Source organism: Equus przewalskii, chromosome 17 (assembly GCF_037783145.1).
Source record: "Equus przewalskii isolate Varuska chromosome 17, EquPr2, whole genome shotgun sequence".
NCBI classification, from domain to species: domain Eukaryota; kingdom Metazoa; phylum Chordata; class Mammalia; order Perissodactyla; family Equidae; genus Equus; species Equus przewalskii.
Genome location: NC_091847.1, coordinates 50,721,833 through 50,746,456, shown reverse-complemented (window position 1 = coordinate 50,746,456; position 24,624 = coordinate 50,721,833). Strand labels below are relative to the sequence as shown.

Genomic DNA, 24,624 nt, shown 5'->3' with positions numbered 1-24,624 from the left:
TATTTCAGTATAATAAGCTATCTTATTGTGGGCATGAAAAAAAATTACATGTGCTTTTTTTGTTTCAAATCAACTACCCAAAAGCTTTCCCCCCTCCAAAACACTAGTTAAAATGCATGGAAGAAAAGCCTTGATATTTCAAAGTTGAAGTAGATCTTAGAAACCTCTTAAAACAGAGGTCTGAGCCTTCAGAATCCCCAAAGGAGCTTGCTGAACATGAAGATTCCCAGGTCCCACTCCACACCTGCTGACTCAGAATCTCTATGTTCAAGGAATTTATTGTCTAGAAGGGAAGAAAAAGAAACTGACTAACCCACAGTTACAATAAAGCACTAGAGGTGTGATCATGATGCTGCTGGAACTAAGAGGTGGTGCATACAAATCAGAGCGTACTTGAGCTGAATTCTAAAGTAGAGCAGAAACGTATTGTTAGATCAGTCGTGGTATGTGCATTTCATACAGAGTGCAGTCTTTGTAAAATCTATAGTTGTTGTGGCTTTAGGGAAGAATGCTCACCACATTAGAGAGGTAGGCTGAGGGTCAAAATATGAAGAGACTTGTGTTCTAAAATAAGGACTTTAAATTTTATCATAAAAACTGGGGGATGACGTTAAAGACTAGAGCAAAGAAAAGTTATGATCACATTTAAATTTTGGAAATATCTAGAGAATGGACTGACTGGGGTGGGCTGGAGCTGGGGGAAGATTAGAGGCACGAAGATAAATGAAAAGCCTACTGTAGTACAGAAGGGGACAAGTGATGGGGGCCTGATTGGAAAGTCACCCAGGAGGCTGTCTCTACAGCATCTACAGTGGCTGTGTGTGGGATGAGGAAGATGGAGAGGTCTAGGAATTACTTACCCCTTTCTTTCCTCCTCCCAGGTTTCTGGCCTAGGACCTTGGTGAATGCTGGAGTTACTAACCCAAATAGGGAAAAGACGTAGAGGAGCAGACTTTTTGGGCAAAGATGATGAGCTCCATTTTGGACAAGTTGACGTTGCAGGGCTTCTCGAACTGTGATTCTTTAGACTAGCATCATTAGCATCACCTGGGAACTTATGAGACCTACAAATCTGGGGAGGTGGGTGGAGCTCAGCTCTCAGTCACCAAGCCCTCCAAGTGATTCTAATGCACACTGAAGTTCAGAACCACTGGGATAGCCTGATCTCTAAGCTCTAGAGGATAGTTAGCTTTGGGGAATGGAGAGATGGAGAGACAGGTAAATCAGAAAGGAGTGGCAGCTGAACCACAGGCTGCCAACTAAGAGACCTGCCTAAGGTCACATTGTAAGGTACATCCAGAGCTGAAGTTACCATTCCTCATACCGTCTTGTGTTGTTACCTCTCCTCTACGTGGAAGTGTCTCTTAAGAGAGACTCTTATTTCAGAAAAAGATTTCTAATACAATTTATCTCAAGTTATCCTTCAAACTCTGACTGCAACTCATTATTAGAGTCCTTACATTCTCATAAATCTGTCAATAGGCATGAAGTGAAGTTGATCACTTTGTCATCTGTGGCATGAAAGTCCTTCTTATTTCCCAGATGCACATATTTTCTAAAACCCCTTTTTTTTTAGTTCTCTGCTTTCTTGTCTTAATCATCACAGTAGGTCACCTGCCTCCATTCTTAATGAGCAGACATGAGTCTATAGGACTCAATTCCATCCACTATCCTAAATCTTCTCATTCCAAACATCATGTTCAGTGTCAACTGCACCTCACCCATAGGACACTTACCTTTATTTCATGATGTCAGGATTGGGAAAAAGAGTAATTTGTGGCTAGATTTTCAATTAAATTTCCATTTTTTACACAAACTGAATTTTCCCCTGGAGTTTTTAAAACTCCCTTCTAATTACTACCTTGTCTTTTCTTGAGTTAATATTCAAAGGTTTTCCTTTATATCCAAGTAGTGATGCTACTCTTGGGAAGATTACTATATTTCACTCTTTTAGCAAATAGTTATTTAGTTATAACCCTCTATAGAACCTTGTATATTTACCGAGGAGAGTATAGGAATTACTCACACATATTTCCTGCCCCAGCTATCTTGATAATCCAGTAGCACGATAAGGTTAACGCGAAAATTATTACAAATATAACAGCTCATTGCTCACACTAAGTGACTACGAAAGAAATGATGGACTCAGCATCTATTCCAACCTTTTTTTAGGTTGTCTTCCATACTGCAGAGGTTGGATAGCTAAAAACTATGTTTCCCAGGCTCCCCTACATATAGGTTCTACTTCTGAATTCCACTTTACCAATTAGTTGCCTTTCTAGGAGATTCGAAGGGAGAAGTGTGATGGAGGCTCCATTCCTGTTGCTTCTGCTATTCTTTTTTCCGCTGGTGATCACAGTTGTGAAAATGTTAGGTTCTTCTGAGCAGCATTCTAGTGTCCCATATTAGTTTCATGAGTATTGAGAAGCAGTTAGAGATGGCGGCTGTTAGCTTCCCTGGTAAGCCAGCTCTACCTGCTCCCTGGTGGCCAGTGCAGAGGAGCTGTCCTGGAAGTTGCTCCTCTAGGCTCAGCCTACAGGCTGTTTCTTTAATCTCCCAATTAGGAACATCCAATTCCTATATTAAAGACACTTCTTGACATAGCTAGAGTGACTTCAGTTTTCTGCAACTTAACTCCAACTGGTGGGGTTCCAATATTGGTGGAAAAAAGGAAGAGAAGGAGGAAGAGGGGCAGACAGACAAGGCCACAACTGTTAGAGAAGACCAAGAGAGGCTGTATAGAGAAGGTGGTGCTTGACATAGTCCTTGATATACAGATAGGATTTCGACAAAAATGAAGGGCAAGGAAACAGCATACTAGGCTGAGGGTAAAGTATGAACAAAAGTGTGGAGTTATGGAAGCCCAGAGCACATTAAGGGCTGAGTGGTCTGTTTTTTTTTGAAAGTATTGAGTAGGCGTATTTGGAAGAGTGAAATAAGACTATATGCTGAAAGGTTTAAAGTGCTTAGGATAAAGAGCTCAGATTTAATTCAGCAAATTATTAAAATTTTTGAGTGGAGGAATGCCAATAATCAGAAATGACTCCTTAGGGAAAGTAAAAGGGTAAGATGGATTGAGTGGAGAATCGGGAAATGGTTCAGTTAGGAGGCTACTACAAGAAGAGAGACGATAAGTAATGAGAGATTAAACCTCTATGGTAATGAGGGAATGTAGGAAAGGAGATGGACACAAGAGACTGCAGAAGTATCATTTACATAACTTGAAAGTTGGTTAAATTTATACAATTAGGGGAAAGGAGTCAAAGATGACTGACTCTGAGGACAGTGGTGCCATTAACACAAAGAGGGAACACAGGAGGATGAATTGGTTCTGGTCTGGGGAAGACTTCACTTGGCTTTGGATTTACTGAATGTGAAGTAGCAGAAGGTGAAGGTGTCTAGAAAGCACTCGGAAAGGCAGGGTTCATGCTTAAGAAAGAAGTCAACTATATTGAATCTGGAAACTCACCTCAACATCTGATGACACTTTATCTAAAGTATTAACTGAAAAGTAACCAACTATAAAGCCTTCCTACTTCTCTAGCTACTCCTCATCCTCTTTTGTAGGCTTCCCTTCTCTGATAACCCCTTACATATCAGTTTTTCTTAGAGTTCTGTTCTCGCTCCTCTTCTGCTCAAGCGACTACCTTCTCCTAGGTAGCTTATATTGCCACCACGTGTACGTGACTTCCAAATCTGTATCTCTAGCCCAGATCCCTCCCCACAAGTCTCCTGATCCATTTACCTCCTCTGCTTACTGGAAATCTCCACTTGGCTGTCTCCAGGCACTTTACACTCAACATGCTGCAAGTTAAACTGATACATTCTCTTCCAAACCTTGTCCTCCCTCCAGTGTTTTCAATGAATGGCACCATAATCCACTCAACTACCAGAACCTGGGAATCGGGGGGTCATCTGCCACTCATCCTCTTCCATCATCACGATCCCCAAATCTAAGCAATAAACAGTTTGTGAATTTACCTCACAAATATCTACTAAAGCCATTCACTTCTCTCCACTCCTACTATCCTGGTCCTGGTTGCTATCACCTTTCACCCAAAACAGCTGCCAACTGTTTCCCTACTGTTCTCTCAGTTTCTGGAGTCATCCTCCTCCAAATCATTCTCCTCCCTGAGGCCAGTGAGATCTTTATACCATGCTAATTTGAATATGTTACTCCCTTGCTTATAATATTTCTCACTTAACTCCCAAACTGCCCTTATGATAAAGTCTAAACATACTTGTATTGGTTAGCTTTTACTTTGTCAAAGTCACCTCAAAATTTAGTGTCTTAAAACAACAAACATTTTTTGTTTCTCATGATTCTGTGGGTTGGCTGGGCAGTTCTTCTGGTCTGGGCCAGCTCAGCTGATGTCTGTGGTATTCAGCTGAAGGCTCATCTGAATGAGCCTCATTCACATGTCTGAAGATTGGCTCAGTGTTAGCTGGGAAGATGGTAAAGACTTAGCCATGCGTCGCTCATCCAACAGCCAGCTTGGGGTCATTTATATGGTGGTGGTCAGAGGGTTCCCGGTAGCAGGAGAAAGTAAGCTTCAATACACAAGTGCTTTTCAAGCCTCTGCTTATGTCACCCCATTGGCCAAAGAAGTTATATGGCCAAGCCCAGATTCAAAGGGTGGAAAAACAAGAGTTGACCTTTTGACATGAAGAGCTTCAAACTCACCCTACAAAGCAACATACAGAACGGGGGAGAATTTGTAGCCTTTTTGCAATCTACCACATTAATGTACTTTATAAACTTCTTATGATCTGGATCCTGATTGCCTCTTACGTCTCATTGCTTAAAACCTGGCCCTTGTCCCAGGACTCCCATGGTATACTTGCTTCAAACACAATAGGCTCTTTCCCTTTTAGCCTTCGCACATGTTGTCCCTCTACCTTGAACACTCCTTCACTTCACTACCAATTATCCTTCAGGTCTTCTCTTAAATATGACCTTCTCTGGGAAGTCTGCTTTGATCCCTTAAGACTGGAGTAGGTGACCTGCTGCTGTGCTTCACAGACACTGTGCTTAGCCCCATCACAGCCTTAACACATGCACTGCCAATACCCACATATTTGTCTATACTCTCCAGTAGATTATAAGCTCCCTAAAGGCAAGGGAGCTTTCTTCATCATTGAAGATCCATGCACAGTAAGTGCTTGATAGATTTCTGACTAATGAAATTACCAGATATGAAGTATTAGGGCAAAAGAAAGTAAATTAAAGAAAGGGAGAATTAGGGATGTGGATAAAATGTGATTCGTGAGTAAATCAGTATTCAAAGATTAACAGTGTTATCCTGCCCAAGATTTAACAGAAAAATAAAAGGATCTGCAGAAAGACTTGAGTGTTTTATCATATCAGAGGTGGTAAGACCCTGAGAACCATTCAACAAGTTGGATAATTGTCACGGGGTAAAGGGAAAGGATTGACAATTAGATGAGAATTACCCCCACAAAAGAAATTATAAAACTGAAACAAAATCTGATACATATAAGGGCAGTATTTCTGGCTCAGATGTACCAAATTCATTTCAGAAGTCAATAAAGATGGTGAACTGAACACAATTCATCTACTTTTACTGCCTCTCTTATAGATTAAGGCATGAACCTATAAAATCAGAGAGAATAGGAGAGGAGCAACAGGGGGTTGGAGAAGATTGGAAGCTGGAAAGCAGATGATGGGAGGCAAATGACTTAGTGAAACCAAGAAAACTGTGTCCTGTTCAGGCAGTGGAGCACAGTGAGAATTCCCAGGAGTCAACTGGTAGCACCAGGTTTCTCTAGATATAAGGGTGAAGTGGACCTAAAATAAGGAAGATGGGTTGAAAATCTGTTTCAATTTAGACACAGTTAAATCCTCAGATCTCATACTCTACAAAGTGGAATGACTGCTCCTCCACCACTCTGGCAAAATTATTCTCAGGAGACAGTAAAACAGAAGGTCTCTGACTGGAGAACACCAGGAACCATTAAGCGTGGGGTTCTATAATGAATTTAGGGGATTAAGTGAACAATTACATACTTGGGAGCTGAGACCCACTCCCCACCTTCCACCCCTCCTACTTAGCTTCCAGAATGTTGGCAGCAGACCTTTGCCTTTCAGGCAGGAAATTAATAGAACCTGCTCTGGGGACTCTGAATAGCCTAGGAAAAATGACTCTAAGATGTTGACCCAATGAGATTACCCCACAGCTCAGAGCTGACCCAGAGCAACCTGCCTTCGCCACTTGCTCAGAGCTTGCACTCAGTTTGTCTTGCTTTTCCTTTTTATTTTGAAATAATTTTAGACTTACAGAAAATAGTACAAAGGGAAACAAAAGTACAGAGAGTTCCTGTACATCCTTCATCCAGCATACCCTAATGCTAACATTTTTCATAACCACAGTTTTATTATCAAAAAAAAACAGGGAAATTAACATTAGTAGATTACTATTAACTGAAATATGGACCCTATTTGAATTTCCCCAGTTTTCCCTCTAGTGCCCTTTTGTCTGGTCCAGGATCCCATCCAGTATTCCACCACGTAGTCAGTTGCTAAGTCTTCTTGGTCTTCTACAATCTTGTGACTGTTCTCACTCTTTCCTTGGCTTTCATGAGCCCACTCGGCTTTAAAGCCCCCACTCTTATACAGAGGCAAACAATCACGGATTTTCAGATACCAGAGAAAGCCTCTTATACAAAAGATAAATCCCAAACAACAATAACAAAAAGAAAAAAAAAAAACTCAGAGGAAACAGAGAATATACAGAGAAGAAAATTTCTAGAAAATTATTAATAATATACTCAAGAAAAATATTATAACCATGAAACAAGAACAGAACACTATTTAAAAAAAACTTTCAGGGGACAAGACAGACTCTTGGAGATTAAAAATATTACAACAGACATGAAAACCTCAACTGAAGGGGCAGAGAATAAATTTGAGGAACACTCCCAGAAAGGAGAGCAAAACGACAAAGTCCAGAGGGGAGCTGGGCATTAAAAGAACAACCACACAAGTGAACATATGATTTTAAAATGTGCTATGTGTTTTATGAAGGAGAAGCACAGACCACAATGAGAGAATATGCTGGCGGATGGAGCACAGGGGCAGTAGAAAAGTCCAGGAAACCACTCTGATGAGTTTAAGACCTCAAGAACAAGCAGGAATTAGCCAGGCGAAGAGCTCTGAGGAAGGGCAATTCAAGCATGGGGAACAGTAGATGCAAAGATCTCAAGGAGGAAAGGGCTTCAGGAATTAGAGCATCTTAGGAGCAGACCAGTAGACAGGAGTGGAGGGACTGGAGGGCTGGAGTGGTAAGACAAGGCCAGCGGGCCTTGGAGGTCAGGATTTTCATGGTAGTGCAATGGGAAGCCAAAGAAAGGTTTTAAGAGGGAGTGAAATGATCTCATTGGAAAGCATGCTTTTTAAAAGGTCATTTGACTGCAGTGTGGAGAATTGGGGGAAGTAGTTTAAAGACTATATAACAGTCCCTCTCATCTTACGGATTTATCATAATTTACTTAATCATTCCTCTATTTTATTGGACATTTAAGGTGTTTCCAGTTCTTTGCTAATATAAGCAACACTGTAATAGACATCCTTGAAACTAAATCTTTACTAGCACCTCTGGTTATTTTCTGAATATAGATTCCTAGAAGTAGAATTAAATAATTGAGTTAAAAGGTATGAAATTTTCTGGCTATTTTTTAAAAGTTCTTTTTAAAAGATAAAGATTTTGATAAGATAAAGATAAATATGAAAAATCGATTTCACAAAATGGATATCTCCCCACCTATTTAGTTAATTGCTATCAACAGAAGATTTATTCAAAAAGATGAAAAACTTCTATTTGTGTGTAAAAATTACCCCATTTATTTGTTTTTAGTAACGGCAAGCACTTAAGTCATTAAAATTGATACTGTCCAAAGTCTTGGTTGGGACAAGCCAAAATTAAAACAATTAACATGCCAGCAGCAGGCTGTGCTTATGAATCAAATGACTATACATTTGGGACATCTGAAAACAACCTCAAGGTAATATACTCTTCTAAGGGTATATTTATTTGTAGTTTAACTTTTTTATAATATATTTTTTTGGTTATAAATATATTCACAAATCTGAAAAAAATGCTTTGTCAGACCATGTTTCCCAACGACATGCGTGGTCATGTTCTGCCAAGCAGAGCTGTTGTTTAGCTCTCTCCATTTTCTCTTCTCATTCTCTCACATGTGGCCTCTTTCACACGCAAATTTATCTCTTTTGTTCCTCATCTCAGCGACTACCATCACCGTACACAAGCTCCTTCTCCTCTTTACCTACTTCTTCCCACTCACATTCTGTGTACACATACTTCTTCACCTTCAAGTTCTTAAATATTCATTTTCTCTTCAGTTGATGCGATCCTTTCTCTCCTCTCTCTCTCACATTTCTTTGCTCTCACTTTCACCTTCTCTCAGACTCTGGTCCCCTCACTTCTCTCACACACTCCAACTCCTGCCCTGGGTCCTAGTTCAGGGAAGGACTGTTGGTCAGGAAATCTGCCGAAGTGGCTGAGGGGATAATTGGGGCAAGGGTGGGGGTGCAGACGCATGGATGCTGGGCAAGAGGAGACCAGGTGGTCAGTCAGGGTTTCCCAGGCCTCTGTGGCAGGAGGGGGTGAGCGTGAACTAAAGGATGGGGCCACCAAAGCAGGGGACAGCGGCTGAGTCCTGCTGCTCGACAGCCGGAGCGCACACACACAAGCCACACAGAAACGCTTGGCGGCCTGGAAGGGGTCTGAGAGTTGCCAGTTGGACATACTGACCTAGACAACCAATTAAGGCATGTTCAAGGTCTGCTGAACAGAACGGTCTTTTAAACGAGGCTAAATCCCCTGTTAAGAGTTGCTGATTTTTCTCCCCCTGAATTTTCCAGATTTACAGTCATGGTAAGAACGGGAAGACGAGTTAGACAAGGGTACTGAAAAATCTGACACATTGAACATGACAGGTGAAGGTACTTTTGGAAACAAACCAGGTATTAGGGGAGCACTGAGGGATCTAGTAGGTACGCTTGATGAGAATCTGTACTGGGAAGGAGTTTAAGCTCAAGGTCAGGAATCATTAATATGCATGCAGGAAGTCATCAACATTTAAGCATAAGCAATATGAATCTCATTAAATCTTCAATCGCTTCCTATTGCCTGAAGGAATTGGTGGTAGTCTAATGATTAAAGCAGTAACATTAAAGTAGAAAACCGTATTAGAAATTGATCCTTATAAAAGAAGCTAAAATAAAGTACGAATCCGCCTAAGCCCACTTTACAAGACTTCCCTCGGCAGCTGTGATTTTTTCTTTAATGTGTACTGTCTCCCTGACCTCTGAGTTAGGAGGTTTTGCTGAAAAGTGACTGGTGAAAGAGATGTTCGAGGGCTTTTTTTTTTTTAAATCTAGGTAATTGATAATCTTTCACACGCTTCCCAACTGCCATCATACTGCTACCTAGCTGTTTGTCGCGTCCCCCACCTACTCACTGTATCACAGAGAACGGCACCCCACTACACCCGGCACAGCCTTCTCCTGCTGTGTCGCTCATTCCCTTTTCTGATTGCAGCACCCCTGCACTTGGCAATGCCCTGAACAGCTGCTATTCACAGAGCGTAAAGTAAGGGAGAAATGACAGGAGACGACAGAGAGGAGCTGTCTTTTGAAATATCAATTCCTAGAGGGGCTGGTTTTCAGCGGCATCAGCCAGTTGGCAGAGTGGATGGCGAGGGAGTTCTTTTCATCCCTGACCTATTTCTACTTGATCTTACAGGAAAATCATAATCTTACTGATGACAGAGACAGTGTATGGGATGCCCTAAATTCAGAATTATTACGATGCTGAATAGATGGATAAATAAGAGTGTGATATATAGACTCCAAATGTGAGAGATAAAAGGACCTCAAAGTTAATTTTCCTAACATAATATTTCAGTAATTAAAAAGTTTTCTCCTGCCAGCCCCCGTGGTGTAGAGGTTAAGTCCATGCACTACACTTTGCGCGTGGGGTTCACGGGTTCGTATCCCAGCGCCGACCTACACCGCTCTACCAGCCACACTGTGGTAGCATCCCACATAAAGTAGAGGAAGAGTGGCACAGATGTTAGCTCAGTGACAATCTTCCTCAGGCAAAAAGAGGAAGATTGGCAACAGATGTTAGCTCAGGGCCAGTCTTCCTCACAAAAAAAGAAAAGTTTTCTCTTGTGGATGTGTTAAAAGTTTGTTTAAATCATAGTCGTATTTCCAGTAGCCCTCCTTAAGAAAAAAAATCATTTTAGACATGCCTACTCTTTCTATCCAAATGGTGAGATCATGGGTGACTTATACTTTCTTCTTTATACATTTCTATAATATCTTAATACTATCACTATGAATAGTTATTAAGGGCTTCTTATGTGTCAGGCACTGTGCTAAGAGCTGTTGTGGTAGCCAGCCTTCAAGATGGTCCCCAATGACCCAGTCTCCTGGCATTCACACCCTGGTCTGCCACACTGTGCTGGTCTGTGTGATCGATAGCATATGGCAGGAGTGATAGGAGGTCACTTCTGAGATCAGGTTATAAAAGACTGTGGCTTCTGTCCTGGCTACCCTGGTTCTCCCTCTCTTGCATGACCAGTTTTGGAAAAAGCAGGCTGCCATGTTGTGAGCAATCTTATAGAGAGACACAGGTGGCAAGAAAGTGAAGTCTCCATAAGGAACCAAGGCTGGCCATGTGAGCTTGGAAGTGGGTCCTCCAGCCCCAGTAGAGTCCTGGGATGACTGCAGCTCCCGCCAACAGCTCAACTACAACCTCATGAAAAATCCTGAGCCAGAGGCACCCAGCTAAGCCATGCCCGGATTCTTGGCCTTCAGAAACCATGACATAGTAAGTGTTTGTTGTTTGGGATAATTTGTTACACAATAGGTAACTAATAGAGCTGCACAGGCATTATTTCTTTAATCCTCACAAGTACCAGTAAGGTAGGTACTTGTCTCATCCCCATTTTACAAACGAAGAAACTGAAACTTAGGTAGGTTAACTAACATGTCCAAGGTTCCACAACTAGTAAGCAGCAGCGTCAGGATTCAAACCGAAGCAGCCTAACTTGAGAACTCACATTCTTAGGCACTAATACACAGCCTGCTTCATATTACCTTTATAATCAGAAAATATATTTTCAAAGTATTTTCATTCCTAGAAAAAGAAATTCCCACTCTTCCTCCAGTCCTACCTCAGAGGTAGAGGCATTCTCCCTACTTCCTAGGGGAATCTCCCTCTTCTCCTCCTTCTGTTCCTTTCCACCTCTTTCAAGTCTGCTCTCTCTCCAGAAAGCCCCCTGATCTCCAGGATTTCCAGTGGATTTCCTTCTTTCTTATCAGTTTCCTTCCTTCCCTTTGCTTCTAAACATAGCCAGGGCCTCTATTTCAAAAACAAAACATATGTCCACATAAATGTCCACAGCAGCATTATTTGTAAGAGCCAAAAACTGGAAATAATCCAAATGTCCAAGAATTGGTGAATGGATAAGGAAAATGTGACATATCTATACAATGGAATATTTTTTGGCAATAAAAAGGGATGAAGTATTGACACATACTACGACATGGATGAACCTTGAAAATATGCTAAGTGAAAGAAGCCAGTCACAAAAGACCAGATATTATATGAGTCCATTTATTTGAAATGTCCAGAATAGGCAAATCTATAGAGACAGAAAGTAGATCAGTGGTTACCTAGGGCTGGTGGGGATGGGAAGATTGGGGAGTGAGTGCTAACAGGTAAGAAGTTTTGGGGGTGATGAAAATGAAAATCAACTGTGATAATGGTTGGACAACTCTTTGAATATACTAAAAACCAGTGAATTGTACACTTTAAATAGGTGAATGCATGGTCTATGAATTTTATCTTGATAAAGTTGTTATAAAAAAAAAAAGAGGACAAAAACCTCACACTTCTCTACAGCCACTAATAACTATCACTTTTCATCTGTTCCTTCCACTGATAAAATTTGGTCCAAGCCACCATGACCTCCTAGTGGCCAAATTCACTGACCTTTACTGAGTCATCCCAAAGCTTCCTCCTGAGCCTCTTCCTGACTAGGCTCTCTCTTCTGCCAACTCCTCTTCTGCTTTGATGATCCTCACCTTCCTTGGCTCTCCTTTCCAACAAGTCACCAGGGCCTGATGAGTTCTTCTCTGTTTCATTTCTCTTGCATCCATCTCTCCCTTTCCATCCCACAGTCATTGCACTAGTTCAGGGCCCTGTCACTTTGCTTCTGCCACTACCCCCTAACTGATGTCATGGCTTTCCCTCTCCAATACATCCAGAGCACCACTAGCAGCAGATTAAAATGGAGACACCATTTCACTTTCTTGTCAAAAACCTTCAGTGGTCTCAGCTTCCTATAAGATAAACCCTAAGCTGGCCTCCAAGGTTCTCCACAACCTGGCCCTAGCCTGTATTACTACTCTTCATCTCCTATACCTCCCCTATACAAACTCTCTGCTACAGCCAAACTCGCCATTCCAGAACTCTCCAAACATGTCTTGACTTTTCCTGTTTCCAAATGATTTGCCCACTTTTTTTTTTTTTTTTTTTTTAATGTATGCTTTCTGGTGAGGAGGATTGGCCCTGAGCTAACATCTGTTGCCAATATTCCTCTTTTTTTTTTTCCCCCTCTCCAAAGCCCCAGTACATAGTTGTATATCCTAGTTGCAAGTCCTTCCAGTTCTTCTATGTGGGATGCCACCTCAGCATGGCTTGATGGATGGTGTGTAGGTCCATGCCCAGGATCCCAACCAGCAAACCTTAGGCCACTGAAGCAGAGCATGTGAACTTAACCACCACGCCACCGGCCGGCCTGACTACTGCTCTGCTTTATCCCCTTAGGAATGCCTCCCTCAGCCTCTCTGTTGACCACTTTACTCATCCCTCAAGGCCCAATTCAACTCTCATTTCTTCTGTGAAGTAATCACTCCAGCCCCAAATTACCTTACCTTCCTCTTATTCCCAGACCACTTCTATACTGTTCTGCATTGTTATATGTATTAGGCTTCTTTCTCCAGTTAAACTAAAAACTATTTGACCCAGTTCAGAACTCACTTCCATCATGAAACTCCGACTACTCCCCCTAAAACTTCCTGTTCTCTCACTCCCCATTCCCAGTGTACCTGTTCTTCAACCTTCCTAGGAATTCCCATCTTAGGACAATTCCTTTCTCCCCCAAACTATCAGCCTCTTCTCTTTTCACTTCCACACTCTCGATTATTCATTGTAATAATAATGGCCCCCCCCCCCCCCAAAAAACAAGACAGACAAGGTCTATGTCCTTAAGAAATTTCCAGCATAGGCTAGACTCTGGAATTCATTAGTTCCATTTTACTCCCTGGTCCTTCCAGTGCATCCGTCTGGAAAATTCCAATCAACCCAACCATCCACCTTCACTCTTACACACACAGGATGATGCCCATTTGAAGAAAATCACACAGTGGCAATGAAAGGGGCAACTACAAATATACTATCTCTAATTTCACTTGGATCTCAACACTGCTGAGCAATCCTTCCATTATTCTTGATCAGTTTTTCCTCCTATTTCTCAATCCCCCACCTCGTTTCATCTCTAATCTCTGCAAAAATGCACAGAAAGAAATAGAAGTCACTGGGGGATGAAGTTTTTTCAATTTTCCATCCCCTCTCCTACCTAAAAAGTATCTGCATGCAACCTACCATTTCCTCCAACCCTAAGGGAGCAGGAGTCTGGTATCTTTACCCCTTCTCACATACAGGCCTCAGCCATTCAGGTGGTCCCCAAATCCTGCATATTCTACTGCCCAAAGTAGCCATCTCCAACTTCCCCTCTGGCTACTCCCTAGCTCTCACCCTACTTGCCTGCCATATTAAACCAGCAGAGCTCCCAGAAGGCTGCATGGGCTCCCATGTCCCTTACTTTGGGCAAGAGGCCCGCTCTGTCTCTAGACTCCTTCATCCGACCAGGCCCTCCTATACAGGAGAACTCAGCTCAGTCTTCTCCTCCTCTGTGAAGGTGAAGACTCCTCAATCTCTACTGGATGATCCCATTGCACCGTTTGCTTACCTCTATCTGTGCATTTATCTTCCTCTGTTGTAATAATTGATTTAATGTCCAATTCTCCTAAAGGACTGTGAATGCATGGAGAACAAGAACTGTGTATTCCAAGTCCAGTACAGTGTTAATGGCACATCCGCCACTATCTAGGTTCCCTTTGTGTTTCCACAATGCTTCAGTCAAATCTCTTCTCTCTCCCCATTAATCTGTTCATTAATGCCTTGTGATCAGAGAATGTAGTTTATATAATTTTTCTTTCTAGAACTTATTGAGGTTTTTTAGTGGCATAACTCATCAAGTTTTATCCTATTCGTGTATATTTGTAAAAAAAATCCCTTTAATCCAAGGTATCAAATTTAACTTTAAATCAAATTTACTAGTTACAACATTCTCAACTTCAATAACTTTATTATGTCTGTGCCATAAATTGCCAAATTAGAGTCATGCTAAAGTTTCCCACTATGATTGTGGTTTTATCCATTTTTCCTTTTATTTCTAATAGCTCTTACTTTATGTATTTTAACACATTATTTGATTCATAAAGATTCATTATTAATAACTTTATTGTATCAGAATTAACTAGCCAGTTTTTATTTATTCATTCAAAAAATCTTTCTTGAATGCTAATTATGTCAGGCATTGTTTGAAGTAGGTGGGATATGTTAGGTAACAAAACAAAAACCTTTCTCTTTGTGGAACTTACGTTCTTGTGGGGGAGATAGGCAACAGACAATAAATATGACAAATAAAGTACATCATACAGTGTGTTAGAAAGTGTTAGGTGCTAAGAGTAGGGTCTTATATGACAATATAAAGACTTTGGCTTTTACTCTGAGTGAAAGGTTTTGAGCAAAAGAATCACATGATCTGACTTACATTTTTTTTTTTTTTTTGCTGGGAAAGATTCACCCTGAGCTAACATCTGTTGCTAATCTTCCTCTCTTTTTTCCCTCCCTCCCCAAAGCCCCAGTACATAGCTGTATACTCTAGGTGTAAGTCCTTCTAGTTTTTCTATGTGAGCCACCACCACAGCATGGCTACTGACAAACGAATGGTGTGGTTCTGCACCCAGGAACCAAACCTGGGCTGACAAAGCAGAGCACTCTGAACTTTAACTGCTAGGTCATCAGGGCTGGCTCTGACTTACATTTTTAGAAGCTCAGTTTGGCTGCTGTGTTGAGAATCAAGTATAGGAGGGCAAGGGTAGAAGAAGCAGGAGGACCACTGGTGGGTTATTGCAGTGATCCAGGTAAGACATGATAGCGGCTCAACTCAGGGTGGTGACAGTGGGGGTGACAAAAATGTTTGTATTCTGGGTATATCTTAAAGGTAGATTCAATGAAATTTTGTTTTTCCCTTTTTTTCTTTTGTTTTTTTGTGAGGAAGATTCACCCTGAGCTAACAGCTATTGCCAATCCTCCTCTTTTTTTCCTTTTTTTAAAGATTTTATTTTTTTCCTTTTTATCCCCAAAGCCCCCCAGTACACAGTTGTACACTCTTCATTGTGGGTCCTTCTAGTTGTGGCATGTGGGATGCTGCCTCAGCGTGGTTTGATGAGCAGTGCCATGTCCATGCCCAGGATTCAAACCAATGAAACACCGGGCTGCCTGCAGCGGAGCGTGTGAACTTAACCACTCGGCCACGGGGCCAGCCCCTCTCCTCTTTTTTTTTGCTTCAGGAAGATTAGGCCTGAGCTAACACCTGTGCCAATCTTCCTGTACTTTACATGTGGGATGCCTCCACAGCCTGGCCGATGAGTGGAGGAGGTCTGCACCCTGGATCTGAACCTGCGAACCCAGGCTGCCACAGCAGAGCACGCGGAACTCTAACTACTCAGCCATGGGGCTGGCCCTCCACAGGATTTCTTGACAGATTGGATACAGAGTGAGAGGAAGAAAGGAATTGGGGGTGATAGAAAAGTTTATGGTCTGAGAAACTGACAGGATGAAATTACCATCAACTGAGTTAGGGAAGTCTTTGGAGTGGAACAAGTTTTAGGGAAGAGATTAGAAGTCCAGTTTTGGAGTTTTGGACATGTTGATCTTGAGATGGCTGTCAGACATCCACGGGGAAGTGTTCAGTAGGCACTTGGATGTATGAGTCTGGAATTTGGAGAAAGGTCTTGGCTGGGGGCATAAATATGGGAGTCAACAGCTTAATGGATGGTGTTTAGAGCCTCCGGACTGATGAGATCATTAAGGGGACAGTGAGCATAGAGAGAAAAGGTCCACGTTACTGCCTGCATGTACTCCCTACAAGTGGTTCCTTAGGTTTTCCCCTGAAAATTAGATATTTTATACCATTCCAGTTACTATTGCTGTGTAACAAGTTACCCAAAACTTAACAGTATTAAACAAAAACTAGTAATTTTAATATGCTCATGAATTATTTGGGTCAGGAATTTGGAAATGAATGTCTGAGGCTACATGATGTCTGAGTCCCTTGAAGGCTGGGGATGCCTCAATGGCTGAGGTCTGGAACCATCTGAGGGCTCATTCACTCACATATCTGGTGCCTGTGAGGGGATGACTTAAAGACTAGGTCTCCTGACGAGACCACTTTCAAGTGGCCTATCCCAGTGGCTTGGCTTCCTCACAGCACGGTAGCCCCAGGGTAGTTGGGTCTCTTCCAAGGCAGCTCAGGCTCCAAGCACGACTGTTCCAGTGAACAAGGCAGAAGCTGCATTCCCTTCTAAGATAGCCTTGAAAGTCACACAGCATCACCCCCCTACTCTCTTTTGGTCGAAGCAGCCACAAGACGGTCTGGATTCAAGGGGAGGGAATATAGATCCCACTTCTTGTATCAAAGAATTTTGAGGGGTGGGGGGTGGGCACAGGGGATGAAGGGGAGCAATTATGTGGTGACAGTGAAGAAATAATGTACAATTGAAATCTCACATTGATGTAAACTATTATGAACTCAATTTAAAAAAAAAGAATTTTGATAGTATCCTAAGGGAGATGCTATTTTTTTCATCACATCTTACCTCAAGAAATTAATGAAAGCCATGCCACGATTTGATTGTTAAGTATGGTATGCAGTAAAAAGCTATATTATAATAGAGTGGAAATGTATTTGTTAAAAAATATCATATAGCAAAAATCCATCTCCATCCTCTGGTTATCAACATGAATAGAGTTTAAGTCACAGGAAGCTCCTTATTAATGTTAGCATTTTCCAAATCACCCATGGACTGCATCCAAAAAGTTTAATTCTAAGTTGGTTTGGTGAAACTGAGGATACATTTTCCTACAGATGCCACACAAGGTAGTAAGGATCTCAGGTCAGTTGACAAAAGTTTCAAGTACTTAATTCATGATATACAATAGCCCCTCTCCTACCTGGAGGCTAGATTTTTGAAAAACCACTATGGTAAGAGAATTCTCAGTGGAAGAATCTATGGCTTTAGAGTCACAAATGAACAGAAGCATATATATATTTTTTTACATTTGTTAAAATAAAAAAATCAAGAATAATAAAATATCATGAGCATTATATACATCTTAAATTATAATAATGAGTATATGTAAGTAATTTCCATTTACCATTCTGTGATCATGGAAATCTTGAAGATGTTGCTTTCCTATATTATAAATTACATAGACATTTTGCTTTGTTGCAGAGGGTATGCATAGTAAAAAGACATCTTTCCCTCGAGTCTAGTCCCATTCAAACATTCAATGCCTTTTATATTTCTTTGTGTGTGCGTGTGAGGAAGATTGGCTCTGAGCTAACATCCATTGCCAATCTTCCTCTTATTGCTTGAGGAAGATTGTCGCTGACCTAACATCTGTGTCAATCTTCCTCCATTTTGTATATGGGAGGTGGCCACAGCATGGCTTGATGAGCAGTGTGTAGGTTCACGCCCAGATGCAAACCCACAAACCTGGGCCACCAAAGCAGAGTGCACAAACTTAACCACTATGCCACCAGGCCAGACCCTATATTTCTTTTTATTTTTAATACATTAAAAATATACTCCTTTGGATAATAAAAATGTTATCTTCTCAATGTACAAAATTCAAGCACATCAAGTATAAAGAAAGTAAAAATCAGTCCAATCTCACCATCTAGATATAATAGCTATGAACATTGGGTGAACTTCATTCCAGATATCTCTTTGTGCATATAAACACATAAGGAAACAAAGATATATAATTTTACATAAGTGGGAAATACTGTTCTATACCCTTCCTTTTTTTCTCAATATATGTCAACAACCAAGTCTCCCATGCAGCTACATCATCTTTTTAATGGCTGCATAGTACTCCATTGTATGGATGAACTATAATTTATTTAGCCATTCTCTTACCAACAGACATTTCAGATTCTGTCCAATATTTCCCAATTACTATTATCATAAAGCTACATTCTTACTCATATATCTTTCCACACTGATCCTATTGTTCTCTCAGGATAAATTCTTAAAAGCAGAATTGTTAGGTAAAAAGAATGTACACCTTACACCTTGATACACATTGCCACACAAACCTCTGGAAAGGTCAAACTATTTCACACACTCACCAACAGTGCCTTTCTTAGACTTTCTGCTGGACTTGTCAACAGTCTGCCCCCTCTCCTCTCACCAGCTTCAGCTCCCTCCACATGGATTGTGGAAAGACAGCAGGACAGTACTTAGGTCCAAGAGTTTACTTCCATCAGCTTCCTTCATCTCTCCCATGACCACACCACTTAAACCTCAGGCACTTCTAGATTTCTCTCCCTCCCCCACTCCAATCTCTGTTTTCCAATCATCTCTAGTAAGCCTGACTCACAATTCAAATTACCTGGAATGAAATTCTCACAGTTGACAAAAAAAATTATGCAGATGTAAAAATTGCCTTAAATTATTATCAGAAGGAGATGGAATATAAAAAAGAAAAAGAGAGAGAGAGAGAGACAGCATGCACAGGAGGGAAGGAGGGAGGGAAGAAGGAAGAAGAAAGTCACTAGTTTGGCCTATCATGTGAAGAAAACTGACATTTTGAGATAAATTATTCTTTAGGCCTACTGTACAACTTTTGTGAACAATATTTCCAAAGGAGGTTGAATTCTGAAAGGTCTTTCATTCAGTTATGAAACTGAGTACTTTCTATGTACAGACATTGCTCTCCAGGCTTTGGGGAGACAGAGATGAAAAAGGTAAGATCCTTGCCTGTAATAAGCTCCTACTCTGGCAGCTGAGATAGAGGTGTAAACAAATACTTTTTAGATAAGTGTACATACTTTGATACCTGGTGAGAACTGTTGTGATAAAGGTACACCATAAGGTACACCTTACTTGCTACGTAAGTAGACTGGGTCAGTTTGACTGGGCAGACGCAATGCTGCTTTAAAGGAGAGATTGCCTTTAAGTGTGACGTTGAAGGATGAATGGTTTTCTGGGTGAAAAAGGATATTGCAGGGGCTGGCCCGGTGGCCTAGAGGTTAAGTTCGAGGGCTCTACTTTGGTGCCCTGGGGTTTGCTGGTTCAGATCTCAGGCGTGGACCTAGACACCACTCATGAAGTCATGCTATGGCGACATCCCACATACAAAATAGAGGAAGATTGGCACAGATGTTAGCTCAGGGACAATCTTCCTCACACACACACAAAAAGGACATTGTAGGCAGAGCAATTATAGAGATACATAATGGTGAACCTTAGCAGAGATAGAAGGGTAGGGAACTGGCAGGGGATGAGGCTGAAAAGGTAAACTGAGGCCACACTGAGATGGAGTTATTCTTCCATGCTAAGGGATTCAGACTTAATCTCAGCAATGAGGAGTTCCCAGGGGCTTTTCGGTAGGGAGGCATCATAATCAGATCTGAATTTTAGAAAGAAATTCCGGTTGTGGGGAAGAAGAAGGACGAGGTGGAGACCAGCTACAAGGACCTCGTCTAGGCAAGGAACGGGGAAGAACTGCACCCACACCATGCAGAAAACTGCAGGGATCCAAAAATGGGATTTACTGACTCACTGGACAAAGAAATTGAGGGCAATGGTGGACACCAAAAGAACTCAAATGCTTTCACTTAGATACTGACTAGATGGTGATCCCATTAATGGAAACAGAGTATATAGGTTGAAGAGCAGAAGACGTGGAGGAACATATTCATTTCCATGTCGGACCCGCGTGTTGGACACATGTGTACGTGTTTGGCCTCCTCCTTTACCCTGACTCGATCCTCTTCACCATTACCTGCAGCGCACACACAAAACGTCTAAATGCCATTATTTTTTAAAAGAGGAAACAGAAAGTAACTTGATTAGTAAACAGAGTTTGGACTGGAACCCAGATCTTAAAAGATGTAAACTGCACTCTTTTCACAAGGCTGCACTCTCATTTGACCTCCACTCTTCCATCCAACCAGTCCAAAATACTGCCTACAGCACCTTCCCCTTACACGTTTCTCACCTCAAATCTTCCTGTGGCTCCTTACTCATCTCCACTAACTCCGAAAGACTGAGGTCTATCCGCCTATCAATCTCCTTCTTTCTAAAACATCTTCCTCTCTGCTTTTCACACACACTCATCAGAGCTGTCCTGTCCCACCTGAACTCTGCACATTGATTTCTATGGACAGACCATGCCATGCAGTGAGGAATGAACCATTAAAAAAAAATCAGGGGTCAGCCTGGTGACATAGTGGTTAAATTCACATACTCCCCTTCAGCAGCCTGGGGTTTGCCGGCCCCAATCCCGAGTGCTGACCTACACACCATCTGTCAGGCTATGCTGTGGCAGGCGTTCCATACATAAAAAGTAGAGGAAGATGGGCACCAATGCTAGCTCAGGGCCAATCTTCCTCAGGAAAAAAAAGGGGCAGGGATTGGCAGCAGATGTTAGCTCAGGGCTAATCTTCGTCAAAAAAAAAAAAAAAAATCAGTCATGTCCAAATGCCCATTTTGACTCTTACCATCTGTGACCTTAGTCATATTATTTAACCTCTCTGCCTCACTTTTCTTGTCTGCAAAAGGGAATAATGCCTATCTCACTGAGTTTTAAAAGGTAGCTACTATATATAAAGTGTTTAACACAGTATCATATACTTAAAAGGCATTTAATAAACGACAGCTATTTACTATGAAAATAATATTTACCTCACAAGACTCTTGTTCCTACGGGCTTGACACCTAAGCAGTCCCTCAAAATACGTTAGTTCCCGTCTCCCTTCATTCTTGAAACAACTTCCTAGTTCTTTCCAATAAAGACTCAGAAACTAGTTCCAATCCAACAAAAGTTTCCCTAATTCAGCTGAAAAACTATTTGTACATTTACTAAAATCTCACCCCTCACGCAAGGATAACACTTACTGAGAGCTACCCAGACATAATTTCTCCTCTTCGTAACTTTAAGTCACTGGAAGAGAATAATCCCATTTTTCAAGTTCCCCAAAGCCAACATTATATCCTGTTGGCTTTGTGTTGTATCATGCCAACAGCTACAAGTTGCCTTCTCTGTGTCAACTGGGTGTCCAGGTACATTTCAGAGTTATGGTTGCTTCAGCTCTCCGCAGCCGGAGTAAATAAGTTTGCTACGCTAACCAAACAACAAAAGTGGAGAAGAAAACTTCAGACAGTGTCCCATTAATCTTAAGTGACTGTGAACAGATGCCACGCAGTGACGTGGTCCAAGCGAGTGACGAGTGAACCAAGGTGTCTGTTCCTGCAGCGTGTCAATGTGTCAAAGTGTGCGCGTGTCCGTAAAACTGAAAGTACACTCGTGTGCGCCGAGACGTCTGAGCACGGATGTGTACCCCTTTCAACCCGGGTGCGCAGCGAGCGAGCGACGGCGCGGACCCCCACGGGGCTGTCCTCCAGGTGCTTACCTCTGAGGACGAGCCGGTGGACGCCGCTGGGCGCCGCCATGTTGGCGCTGGTCACGTGGCCGCGAGCCCTCGCTCACCGCCCTGTCCCGCCCCGCCCCGCCCTCCGGAGCCATCCAGTCGCAGCCCAGCAGAAGACCGTGGGCGCCGAGCCCGCCCGAGGCGAGCGCGCGTGCGCGCGGGGGCCTGACTGCGGGAGCCCCGGCGGCGGAGCGGCTCTGACGCCCGGGCCAGCAAGGGAACCCGCGGCCGGTCGAGCCCGCTCCCGTCGCGAGAGGCGGGCTCCAGCCGCGGTTTGCGCGCTTGCTCTGAGCCCCCGCGCCCAGGTGGGATGGAAGAAGCCTGTCAGGTAAGCGTGGCATCCGATATTTGTAGCATCAACATTTTGGTGCATGGAAACGTGAAGTTGGGAGGAAAAAATAAAGCACAATCTAGCGTTCAACATAGCACTTTGCATCGTCCGACACCTTGTTGCAAATTATTTCCCTGGATTCAATTGAAAGGTAAAATTTGGTTCAAAGTCACCAGCTGCCCCTTTGATGTCCCAGAATCTACATTACTCAGCAGAGACGCCAGACAAGAGGAGATCTGTGTGCACCTGCAAAATCTATTCTGGGTACCCCAGTGGGTATGTTCAGGAGACTTCTCTTTCCCCAAGGACACCTCCCGCTCAGCGGTATTAACTGGACTCTTAATCCCTAAATTTGACTTTTAAGAATGAGAGGATGACGTCTGCCAATTGCGCTGCCAAAAGACGAAGCCCACAGAAGGCCAGTTGTGAGTCAAGCGAGGGAGCTGATGGATCCCTAGTGATGATGGTGCCCATTTTACCAAATTCTCTGTTCCTCTTATCTGCGTTCGGAGTCAGATTTCCATCCTGTCACGGACCAGGTGTTACTCATCTTGGTAGCTGGTGCTCAGCCAAGAACCTGATAGTCAAAGAATGTCTGGTGAAGGAATTGAACTCTCCATGGAGCCAGTCAAACCAAGACTGTAACAGTTTCCCGGACTTTAAATGCAGTAAAGATTAATAAGGATTGTTGGCAAATGCGTTGATGTCTCCTAATTAGTTTTTAAGAATTTAACTACGCGCAGTGAAAAATCCAGACAATTCAGAAATGAGTAAAAAAAACAGTGCGTCTCATTCCTCACCCTCTCTACACACCACAATCCCACTCTCCAGTCACCCACTGTGTGCTTCATTCCATTCCTCTTACAGGCATATATGCGCAAATATTTTAAATAGAATCACATACTTACTGTTACGACTCGCTTTTTCCACTTGTAAACATCAAATCTTAGAACACTTAGCTCGAGCTCCTTCTTTTTAATGGCTGCATAGTCCTGATAGTTTTAAAGATAATGAATTTTGACCATTCATTAGAGGATACATGCTCTACTTCTTGGAGATCCAGTTTTGGATGCTTTTGGGTCACCTTGAAAGATAAAGAGAAATAATGTTTTCCACTGAGGTAAATAAGATATACAAGGATGCCAATGAAAAGTACTCCTACAGGTTACTTCAAGCCCCACCTTTTTCAAACTCAGATCCATTCTGGGGAGAGGGTTTTGGAACACGGTAAATCTGTCCTCTGTAAGTGAAGCCAGCAATCTGAGTGCAGCAAAGGAGCCTGAGAGGTAGCAGGGCACAGAGTCTCAGGAAGTGTGTAGAAAAAAGAAGCCTAGAAGTCCCTAGCGAAGTGTCAGAGGCATTAAGCCCAATTTCAAACACATCTGAAACAGAACATGTGTTCATGTGATTCAGCTCAGCCAACCCTTGGAAAAGAAACGCACGATTTATTCCCCTGCAACTGGAAGGAAAAGGAAAAGGAAACACTATGAGGACTCAGGTGGCACCACCATAGTGGAACCCAGTGAGGAAATCCCCAATAAATTCAGCATAGAATGCGGATATTTAGGATGAGCTAGAAATGAAGCACATGTGGACTTGCACAGGCGATGGCTCATTCACTGATCCTCGATTTGGTTTCTTTCATACCACATCCTTCTGACATTAGAAGGAATAAAAGCTGTCAGCATGTGTCCTCCAAAGTCATCAATTTATGAGATATATGCATGCTGACCAACAGGATAAAGGGCTAGACTCCCGACATCTAAGATCCCTTGCAGTTCTAACGTTCTGTGGTCCTGGGCACTGAGGGCATTAGAATGCTTTCATTTAGATGAGTAACCGCTACTGACTCACATCTCTACCCCATTTCTGCCCATCTTCCCACCTGGGAAATAAAGGTTAATTATGTATATTGTGGCACTTCACTGATTTGAACTCCTACCATTATTCAGATTTTGTACTTGGGATTCTTGAATAAAAAGTTGAATAATTTTTCAAAACCAGCGTTCAAGAAATAAAGGATAACTTCTTAATACTTTCAGTTTCTGTCTCCAAAAATTCATTCTTTAATGTTAAAATGTTTTTATTAATTGTGATTATTGTTTTATAGGTCTTTTTACCTTGGTTTTAAAAGATCATGTCTTATTAGTATCTTTTAAAATCTTTTTATCTTCTTTATAAATTCTGATGTTCATATTTTTGAAAAGTTAGTTTTCCGTCCTCTTTCTTCTACTTAATGATATTTTATTATAGACTTATACCATATAACTTTTTCAGAAGTTGTATATAGTTTGTGATAAAATTTAAATTATATCAGTTTCTGTAATGTGTCTTGAATTTGGTAATTCAAATTCACATTTTTTTCAATGCTTTAGGGGATTATACAA

The 24,624-nt window shown here is 42.0% G+C and overlaps 2 protein-coding genes across 16 annotated transcripts in view; one reads left to right on the top strand and one right to left on the bottom strand.

Annotated features, from left to right (window-relative positions):
- METAP1D (methionyl aminopeptidase type 1D, mitochondrial) overlaps nt 1–22,027 on the bottom strand; it is a 71,366-nt gene extending 49,339 nt beyond the window's left edge. For 5 of the 6 annotated variants that reach the window (XM_070580169.1, XM_070580170.1, XM_070580171.1 and 2 more), the window contains exon 1: nt 21,889–22,001. In XM_070580169.1, coding sequence (XP_070436270.1) covers nt 21,889–21,928 — 40 coding nt within the window. In that variant the 5' untranslated portion in view covers nt 21,929–22,001. Of the gene's footprint in view, nt 1–21,888 lie in introns of all 6 variants that reach the window. The other variant, XM_070580168.1, reaches the window with a different exon arrangement.
- The window catches only part of SLC25A12 (solute carrier family 25 member 12), a 191,082-nt gene continuing 188,461 nt past the window's right edge, over nt 22,004–24,624 (top strand). For 3 of the 10 annotated variants that reach the window (XM_070580148.1, XM_070580135.1, XM_070580140.1), the window contains exon 1: nt 22,018–22,234. Coding sequence is in view for 2 of the 10 variants with exons in the window: in XM_070580135.1 (XP_070436236.1) it covers nt 22,217–22,234 (18 nt within the window). In the remaining 8 variants the exon portion in view is untranslated. Of the gene's footprint in view, nt 22,235–24,624 lie in introns of all 10 variants that reach the window. The other 7 variants (XM_070580138.1, XM_070580144.1, XM_070580136.1 and 4 more) reach the window with 6 other exon arrangements.